Source organism: Calypte anna, chromosome 1, assembly GCF_003957555.1.
Source record: "Calypte anna isolate BGI_N300 chromosome 1, bCalAnn1_v1.p, whole genome shotgun sequence".
Lineage (NCBI taxonomy): Eukaryota > Metazoa > Chordata > Aves > Apodiformes > Trochilidae > Calypte > Calypte anna.
The window spans coordinates 93899358-93909667 of NC_044244.1; the positions used below are offsets into that span (position 1 = coordinate 93899358).

At 46.5% G+C, this 10310-nt stretch overlaps 1 protein-coding gene across 2 annotated transcripts; it reads right to left on the reverse strand.

Annotated features, from left to right (window-relative positions):
* Positions 1-911: 911 nt before the first annotated feature.
* On the reverse strand, positions 912-9265 carry TIMMDC1 (translocase of inner mitochondrial membrane domain containing 1). 2 transcript variants are annotated; one of them, XM_030468742.1, is made up of 8 exons: positions 9145-9265; positions 8826-8991; positions 7415-7503; positions 5500-5567; positions 4442-4520; positions 2943-3053; positions 2298-2417; positions 912-1650 (listed from the first exon to the last, which is right to left on the reverse strand). In XM_030468742.1, the coding sequence occupies exons 1-7, from the start codon at positions 9237-9239 to the stop codon at positions 2318-2320; spliced, it is 708 nt and encodes a 235-aa protein (XP_030324602.1). In that variant the 5' UTR covers positions 9240-9265; the 3' UTR covers positions 912-1650; positions 2298-2317. The 2 variants fall into 2 exon arrangements, with proteins under 2 accessions (XP_030324602.1, XP_030324600.1); XM_030468740.1 differs by lacking the exon at positions 912-1650 and having other exon boundaries at positions 2246-2417.
* Positions 9266-10310: the final 1045 nt, after the last annotated feature.

Here is a 10310-nt window from a genome sequence, read left to right on the forward strand (position 1 = left end):
AAAGCTAAATCCAGTGTAAGACATTCCCGCTGTATCCCTGCTACTTGTGTTACCCACTCTGAAAGTGGAGGTCTGATAACTGCAGTGCTGTGCTTTTGGTAAGGATGGGAGGGGAGGGGGGCAGGTGTGAAGAATACCTTACATTTGCATTTAAAAACAAGCTTTGAACCAACACTTTACTCCCCTTTTGGAGAGTGAATTTGAAATAAAAGAAAGGAGGAAATGCAGGGAACTAAATTCAGCAGGAAACAGAGAAAAAAATGGCTGCTAATCTTACATTCAGAGAGAAGTCTACTTGTCCTTGCTGATGTGCAGTGTAAGGGTATCTAGCAGCCCTTCCCACATTACATGGAGGGAAAATCCACACAACTGCCACACCTTAGGGCTCTGCCTATCCTCCTAGTGAAGAACATCCTCGCATCAGTGGTCAGACACAAGAAAATTAATATCCTTCGGACATCATATCAAATACCACTAGACTGGTATAGAAAAAGTGAGCAATGACAGCTAAATGTCATCAGAACTGCTGTACAGATAAGTGCAGGATATTGGGTGGGGATGTAATGACAACAACAAAAAAAGAAGCAGAAGGAAAATAACTTACACACAAACAAAAAAAAAACAAACAGAAAAAGAGGAAGATGAAACATAGCTGGTAACCACAATGGCAAAAATGTGACTCGAAAAGGCCTACTATTTTGTTTTATGAGGGGGCAGAGGACAATAACACTACTGTCAGCAATGCATGGAGAGCTCATAACAGGAAAGGGAACAGACATGCATACCTCTGCTTATTCAGATCCTTCACTTACACAGAAAAGGAATATGAAAATTGGTTGATGACAACCCCAAAACATGCATATTTCTTCAATGGAAAAATGAACTCCAATGTAACGTTTAAAAAATAAAATGCTTATTTCAGAAGTCAGAAAAAAAAAACCTTCTTGGGAGGAAGCTGTGCCAAGAGTCTGCTTTGGATGGGTGGAATACACTCTGTGAGGAATCAACTGTTTATATTTCATTCAGCAGTCATCAGCTCTAAACGAGAAAAGCATTCATCCAAAATGGACTGACTTACCATTTCTTGTGGGAAGGAGTCCCAAACCCCCTGCCTGGATGTAACTCCCTTTAGTAGGAAAAGAAACTTTAACAAAGGCACCTAGGATTCTGACCTGCTTTGAGGGAAATGGTAATGAGCCACCTGGTCCTCTTGGGTACCAAACACTATTAAAATAGTTTCAGCCCAACACACAGATAACAGCTATGACTTCACTGTTGACCTAAGTAACAAAAAAATAAACAGAGCTGACGCTCTCCTGGGTCTTTGTTACTGCACAAGAAAACAATGTGTGACCGACCACCAGACTTTACTGCTCACTGGTGCAATCTTAGAGCTCTTCTCATGAGATACCACTCAAGTATGTTTCTCTAATGCAAACTATACCAACACCAAGATCTTGCAGACACACTGACCACTGCTGTACGGCTTTATTGAACCACAATTCCCCCAAAGGTAGTCGCTGAATTTCCAACCTTCAGATTAGAAGTTAGAGACCTTTGTACTGTTGTTAAAACTGTCCACAGTGCCAATTCTTCTGCCATCACCACCAGAAACAAGGCATCCTTTCTGTGACCCCCTCAGCCACACTTCTGTTGAGGAACAAAACCCATGTCCTTTTCAGGATATTTCTGTATCATTCCCAGCTCCTCCACCCTTCCTCAACACTGTCTGCACATTAAGTACTTGCTGGAATCACGTGTGTTTTTCTGCAAAAAGCCTGAAATAATCAGTGTCAGCAACAGAGCCTCAGTCCCAGCCAGGCCTAGCCAAGCTGTGGGAGGGGAATGGTGAGGAGACCCACTTGCTCTGGAGCTGCCTTCATGGTGCTTCAACACCAAGTTCTCCAGGCACTGTCTGAAAAGCAACTTTTACCAGAGTCCAATTAGCTTTTGGAATCATGGTACCTTTAGCCTCCAAACTATCCATAGGTTCCTTTACCTTGAATATTTCTACATCCCTGGTGTTCTCGACATTTTCAGCAGTGAAATGGGTTCTAGACAAGGCTCTGAGGCTGCCCTCACCCCTTGCCAAACATAGATGACACTTCCTAATCTGCAAAGTCTGCATTTCCACCTTCTTAGGTGGAACAGATTTGTCAGGTCTTGTGCAGTGATATGCATCCATGATCAATATTTTCACCAAGTGCACAGGATATAACTGCATTCACAGAATACTTCCATGATCTCTTGACTGAAGAGTTTTACCACCAGAATCAAAATATTCTGTAGCTGCTCACAAAAGAGATCTGGAGGAGATTCAGTGGCTCCTGGATTCTCTTGCTACCTCAGTCTTCGGTCCTCCCTGGGTGTTTGTTTCCATTTGGCCTAAGACTTCAGTCACACTAAGCCTGGATTGCCTAAGGAGGGAAAAGAGAGTGCAAAATAATTTAATGCCTGTATTCTCCTGACAAAAGCATCACTGCAGAGTCCTGGAAATGTTTCTTCTAGAATTGGCACAACCTGTGAGGTTTACTAAGTCATGCAACCAGTGTCATAACTTTTTCTCCCCAAAGCCCCCAACCGCCCTTCTTCTTTTCTCCTGTTAACAGGATGGAAAAAGGGCAGCAATGAAGGTAAAGCCAGTGTTCTGACCTCTCCCAGTTTTGGTAAGTACTAATGTAAATGTCCTGCTTGCCTTCTCAGCCATTGCAAAACTAAAATATGGACACAGAGTTCCTGGGCAGGGCATGAATTTTGAACTAAATACCTTGGTACATCTAGCACTAGGAAGACTAAATCATTAGTTCTCAGAGTGGTATGTGAAACACATCAGAACCAGAACAGAGATTTAGAAAACCTCACATGTCATGATTTCTTTAGATGTTTGAACCACCTCCACATGCTTCTAGTCAAAGACTCAAACAGGCAAAGCTGTTCCTTACCACTCTGCTAACTTCTGTTCGTACAGCTCCCTGCGCTCACGATTTCTCTTCTCCTGCAAGGTCTCACCAGCAAGCTTCTGCATCATTATTAAGAGGCCTCCCGCAGGGATCCTAGAGGAGGAAGCAGAAAAGTCACAAGTCACCCAGGGGACACTCAACATTAATAACTGGTATCACCAATAGGAGCATGTGGGGGCCAGCCACCAGATCAGTGGAGCATAACATTCCCCAGTACTTCAGACCACACCACAGACTAAGGTACTCCCACTCTACTGTCAGACACCAACCCCAGCCTGTCTTCAGCTGTGACTCACTGTAGCCACTTCTATAACATACATAGGGCAATGAGATGGAAGGATTTAAGGTGACCAAACCACCCCAAGAAATCACCTAACCCATAATTTGGACAGCCACAACCCTGCTCATCTTCCATTCAGCTCTGGAGATACTTTTGTTTTCACTGGTAAGGCTCCCTAGGCTGGTTCCAGGCATGCTCACAGCTGACACCATCCCAATGGTGCTAAGTAGCAATACAAGCTCATTCTCTTGCTGAGGAAGAATTCCCAAATTCATTTGTGAGGATTTTCACAAGTCAGAACTTTCAAAAGAAATCCCAATGCTGCTTGAAAAGTCAGGCTTCTGAGTTAAGAGGTCACTGTCCTGATGGATAGAGCCCTGAAGAGAGAAGCATGGGTTCCTCCATGCCCCAGGGAGTGTTAAGAGACACATGAGTAAAGATACACCTGAAGAGATGTGCCATCTGACAGCCTTGGGTTGTGAAGCCCAATTATGTAGCTTCTTCCTCAACACTTCCTAACAGCTATTGCTCCATATTTTGGCTTTGCTGGAGCCTATTTTGTGAAAAAATCATTTTTATACAGATCCCTAACCTAGATGCTGGCAGTTCCCAGGGTGCCCCCTTCTTCAGGTGTCATCATGACAGCCAACACCCCTTGTATGCTGCCTGAATTGTGAGCAGTGGCTGATGATGCTGAGAAGGGAGTCCAGAAGCTGGATCTCTTATGCTCCAGCCTTTACCCACAGACAACACATCCAGCACCCACAAGTCATCCAGCATTTCTGCACAGAACCACTGGGCTCATTAGTGACCACACCAAAGAAGGGGGACAAGAGACATGTTTATAACCCATCCTTATAATTTCCTATTTAACAGTAATTAGTGTCTCCTCTAATAAGCAAAGAGCAGCACGTAAGATGCTCTATTGAGAGCACTGAATTCTCATCACTGAGGAAGCAGTGAAACACAAATCAATAGAAAAAAGGGGGGGGTGGGGGTACCCAAACAAAAAACAGTTTAAAAGTTGGAAGAAAAATCATCATGAGGTCCCAAGAGAGATACAGGAGAAGGGAAGGCAGGAGAAGGGAAGCTTCTGTAGCCTCACCTGATTCCAGGTCTGGTGTGTGTGGCCACTGTCTAACAAACACTCTTTAAAGAATAGCTGTGTCTGGGTCACTCACTGGCAGCAGTTGTAACTCACCCAAACGCTGTTCCGAACACGAGGCCTCCCACCAGTCCATGCAGGCCCAAGTGCATTCTGAAAAGGGCCCCTGTGAAGGCTAAAAAAACACCACAAACCCAGTGAAACCACAGACAGCCCCCTACGAGGTCTCACATACAGATGGAGGGAGCTGCTTTGCTGCATTTCTGCTGTGAGCTGACATCTACTTTTTAACAGAGCAGAAACCAAGAGCTGTGTCCAACGGGAGGGACTCTCACCATTCAGTCACCCCAGCCTGAGAGGCAGGCACTTCCACAGACAGAGATAAGTAGCTGTTGTGATACCTTCCCATGTCTTTACCCACATGGACTGTGCACCAAAACATTGCACAAAGTCCTTCTGCTTCAGAAAAACTCACCAAGAAATACCATGAAGTAGAAGTATCTATGAAAGTAAAACATAGCTCTCTCCAGGCTGAAACATGATCCTCTCCCTCTCTGTTGGTTTGGGGTTTGGGGGGTTTTTTTTCTGTTCAACAGCAGCTAATAATAGTAGCTGCCATGTAAGGCAGAAAACATCAGTAAAACATGTATCCAACTGTTAGGACAATAAAGCCTGTAAAACTGAACAGGCAGATCACGTACCCAGAGTCCTGTTGCCAAAAGCAGACATGCAAAACTTAGCCTGAAAATGGTAGTTTATAAACAGCACACTGAACTGTTACAGAGAGTGGAAATAAATTATTTCCCTACTCAATAGGTGGTTATGAGAGCAGGTTATGCACCAAGTCTTGCCTTGACCCTACACAAGAGCATTTTTGCCCAGAAAACTCCAGCAATTACCTTGAAGATGAACTGATGACCACAAAACTCCCCAATGGGTTCAGAAGTGCACAACCTCTGTTACAAAAAAAGGCCCGCAGCACTTAAAGAGCAAAGCGAAACCACAACAGTCATCGGTAAAACAGGAAACAAAACCCAGGAGCACAGAAGCTGGAGACCCCCTCGAATCTGAGAGACATGGATTTCTGTTTATGCTCTTCTGTTCGTGACCCTTGATCATATGGAGAAAAGCACACAAGGCTACAGAACTCTTACCTCCTGCTGATGCAAAATTACTGATGGTGGTTTTGTTGCGGTATACCGACAGGGCAGTGCTCACTGTGCTGCAAAGACAAGGCACAGAAGAAGTCAGCAGTTGCACATGGAAAAAGACAGGTAGGAAAACACAGCCTGAAGTAAAGCTGGATTTCATTAAGCCAACCCTCAGGATGCCTCTAACTGCCTTGCTGCCCATCTGTCCAGAGGACACACGTGCTGGCTGCAAATGCCTTCATTTCTGTGACTTTACTGCAGGCAGCTGCACAGCCAGAGAATACCAGGATTCCCAACATGGATCTGGGATATTCTTTTTATGCAATTTTCATCGGAGTTTTTTTTTTTTACCGTATATTCAGGGATAAAAGGAACTGAGCAATGAAAGGGTCCTGCCAGTCAGTCGGTCCTGATGTAGCATCTTTGCCCCCAGAAGCTGAATCCCTGTGTATATATTGTCAGTAAGACATAGACATTCCCCACCCCTAGAGCTAAGTCACACTCATGATGTCAGCAGTGTCACCTACTCTTGTGGCGTGAGATGTCCCACTAGAGTAGCTACACCATCTCCTCCAAAAACAACAGTTTAGCCCCAAAGCATTCCCTGCTCTCAGTCCAGTAGCCTCTCCAGCACTTCAGCAATTTCCTGCATTACATCTACAGGTCAAGAGAAATCTTTCTCTCCTTCCCAATGCTGTAACCTCATCCTAGTCTTTGTACAAGGTAAAACTAAACAATTTTATTTTAAACAGCAAAACTCAAAATTTGCACAAACAAAAGGGTAAAATCCTCAACTTGGACTTCACAGGAACAATGAACGCTGAGTGCCAACTATCTTCTACCAAAGCCTTTAAGAAAGGGTAGTGAAAAAAGGGCGGTGAACAGATGGCGGGGGACATCTGGTGGAAGAGGATGAGGTTACATGTCGAGCTGAGGAAAATCTAAAGAAATCAGAAGCTCCAGGAGAGAAAGCAACCAGTACACTAACTAAACAGAAGGAAAGCTACTAAACCAAAGGGAGCCAAAGAAACCAAGAGAGATTGAGGAAGAAATTCAGAAAGGCAAAAAAAAATTAGGGAGACAGAAATATGATACAAATCAATACTGCTGGGATCTTGAAAGCAAAAAGGGAAATGAAGCAGAACATACCTACAGATTTAGTTGATTCAAGTTTAGGAGTAGACATCAATTTCCCATTCTGAATGTCAGGGAAGGAGATATTCCTTGTTTAAAAAGGATTTACTTGGAAGAGTGTGCTTAATTTGTCAGAAATTTATTGTCATAAATATACTGACACATCTGAGGGAGAATATTAGGGAAGCAGAACACTCTATCTGCGTTGACTGTGTGTGAAGGAAAAATGTGAAGGCCTAAAGAGGTACATACAACTCATAGGTCTGAGGTTCAGTGACTGCCTAATGACATGATGATCACTCGCAAGCACTTAAGGGTAAGAACAAAGAATTCTGAGTAATGCTAGTGTATACATAACAAAAAGGAGAAAAATCAGCGTGGGATAGAAAGCTTTTCCAGTAACAGTCAACACATTGAAACACTCTCCAAGAGAAAAACGCAAAAAAGAGATGACACAAAACCAGAAAGAAGCCGTCAAGTACACAGAAGAACTGCATCCAAGTCAGTAACAGCATGGATTAGATGTAAGTACCATGGCTTTTCCAGTTTATTTTTGTGCTGGTTCATAAGGACATCTGAATTTTGGGACAATTATAATAGTTTGAATCCTCTTCATACCCACACCCCATCAGTGAGACTCACTGTTAACACAGCACTTTGCACCTCAACCAACCACCAGAATTTTCTCAAGGAGCTGCAAGCACTGCTGGCATGATGGGCTCCTTGCCACGAAGCACCAAAGCATAAGCCAGCTCTTCTCCCACTACCACTGGGAAACACTTACTTGAATATTGTCACAAAAGCGGCAACTCTCCAGCTCCATCGCCAGCCGTAGCGGATGAAGCTCCTGAGACCGGCCCGATGCGCAGATTGCTGGGGGAGAGAGAAGATGGGGTACAGATGACAGCCTGCTCCACCTCACCAGCACCCCCAGCCCGCCCTCAGGACTGCTGTCACTTGGGAATGATACCCTGACCCTCAGGGATGGAGCTGGCCAAGTTCAGAGGAAAAGCTGCTCACATTCACTCCAGCCACCAATAGGAAAATCAAGAATTAATTTCAGTTTGTAACATCAACTGGTGCTGAAACACATCTAAAGGGACAGGGAGAGCGTTCTGGGGGCAGGAGTAGCAGGGGTGAGGAAAGCTGTTCTTCATTATTATGAGTTCATAGTTATAAAGAAATAAGAAACCATTAATAAATAATACCCATAAAAAGTAAATAGCCACCACCTACTTTAAATGTTAGACCATCAAACGCTGCAGTTTAGCACCGGCAGTTAAAAGCTTGGCAATAAGTGGCTTTTGAAAACACGTGATAAGCAAAAGCTTCATAGAAATTGAAAAATATTCCAGTTAACATGATGAAAGAAAATAAATTCTCTCTCCTAATGGCTGTGGTGTAAGTGCTAAGCCCAGGTGCAGACGCACAGGACAGTCAGCAGAAGGACAGAGTGAAACCAGGCACTGGTAGTTTTCAGGCTGCTATCGCAGCCTGAATCCAAATAGTGAACAATGTAAAATTGGGTAGGATTTTAAAGGGGGGTTTTTTTCCTAATAATACAGGTAACCAAAATTTTAACTGAAGAAAGAACCTTCCAAGAGGTCAAATCTATGAAATGTCACAAATGTTCTTTGCTGTGAGGTGTAGCGACAAGCCAGAAGAATTTTAAATGGTCTTAAAATAACTCACATTACCAGTTAATACTATGAAGCCTCTTTTCTCAAAGCCAAAACTTTTCCAGACATATTAATTAGCCACTTAAGAAAATGGTAAACATGGTTACCAAGTTTTTCTCTAACTGAGGTCAACTCCTTTTAAGTTCACAGTTCGGTATTTGGGTAACACGGAGCAGCTCACTGACAAAACAGCTTTACAGCAAACACCTGGCTGGTTCTGACACAAACACGATCCAAATCAGGGAGGCACTTGGAGCTGCCCACCCTCCGAACGGGAGCCTCCCCGCTCTCCCACGGCCTCCTCTGCCACCACCACATCCTGCAACTCCAAGGGCAACTTCTTCCTCAGCCGGATACTTCCCGGCAGGCCCGCCGAGGCTCTGGGGAACTGCCCCGGGATCCCCGGGAAGGCCTCGGCCCCGACCCAGCGCTTCCCCCACGGGAACCCCGATCTCTACCCCCGTGTAACGTCATCGCCCGCTCCCCAGACCCCTGCAGGGGCGGGAGGGTTCGTACCACCGCATCGGCGCGGTTCTGGAAGAGCTCCCCGTGGCTCCTCTCGATGAAAGACTTGCGGGCCTGGCGGAAAGCGGGCAGCCCCCCGTACAGCCAGCCCACCAGCCCCCCGGTGAAGGCCGATTTGACGATGTTCAGCGTTTCCTCCGGGTACTGCTGCCGCTCGCTGCAAGGGAAGGAAGAGCTGCACTGGGCCGCGGCACGCCGCTCCGGGTGTCCGCAGGAGACGGCGTAGCCGGCGGCAACCCCACCCCAGGCTTCCCCCGGTTCGGCCCAGTCCAGACCAGACCAGCGCGGCCCAGCCCGGCTCGGTCCTCACTCGCGCTGCCAGAGCTCCCTGAGCCGCTCCCAGCCCGTCTGCGGCGGCGGCGCCGGGTGACCGAACTGCGGAGCCGTGCCCAGCCCCTCCGCCATGGCTCTACCCGGCGGCGGCGCTGGGCGAGCGCGGCAGCGCCCTCTGCCTCCCGGCGGGGTACAGCACCGGCCGTTACCTCAGCATCCGCGGCAGGTGCCTCGGCCTCACTGCTGAGAGAAACGGGTCAGGGCTGAGCTAGCAGAGGGGGGTGAAGGGACTCCATCACAGATCCTATGAGGAGAGGCTGAGGGAGCTGGGGCTGTTCAGCCTGGAGAAGAGGAGGCTCAGGGGAGACCTCATCACTCTCTACAACTCCCTGAAAGGAGGGTGTAGCCAGGTGGGGGTTGGTCTCTTTTGCCAGGCAACTCTCAGCAAGACAAGAGCGCATGGTCTCAAGTTGTGCCAGGGGAAGTTTAGGTTGGACATTAGAAAGAATTTCTTTACAGAGAGGGTGATCAAGCATTGGAATGGGCTGCTCAGGGAAGTAGTGGATTCTCCGTCCCTGGAGATATTTAAGAAGAGACTGGATGTGGCACTCAGTGCCATGGTCTGGTAACTGCAGCGGTAGTTCAAGGGTTGGACTCAATGATCTCTGAGGTCCCTTCCAACCCAGCCAATTCTATGATTCTATGAAGCTGAGGGACTTCTATATGGGCATCTGGTGATCAAACAAAATGGTTTTAAACTGGAAGAGGGCAGATTCATGATAGATATATTAAGAAAAATTTCTTTAGTGTGAGGGTGGTGAGACACTGGCACAGGTTGCCCAGGAAAGTTGTGGCTGCCCCTTCCCTGGATGAGTTCAAAGCCAGGCTGGATGGGGCCTTGAGCAGCCTGGACTAGTGGAAAGAGTCCCTGCCCATGGCAGGGGGGTGGAACTGGATGATCTTTAGGGTCCCTTCCAACCCAATGCATTCTATGATGGTTCTGAGAAAAGTCCCCAGTTCACACCAGTGACTGACCCAAGAAAGCTGCCCACCACTGCAACTCAAAACTCGAAGGCACCCTAATCACAGAATCACAGAATCCTAGGGGTTGGAAGGGACCTCGAAAGATCATCTAGTCCAACCCCCCCTGCCAGAGCAGGGCCACCTAGAGTACATCACATAGGAACGTGTCCAGACGGGTTT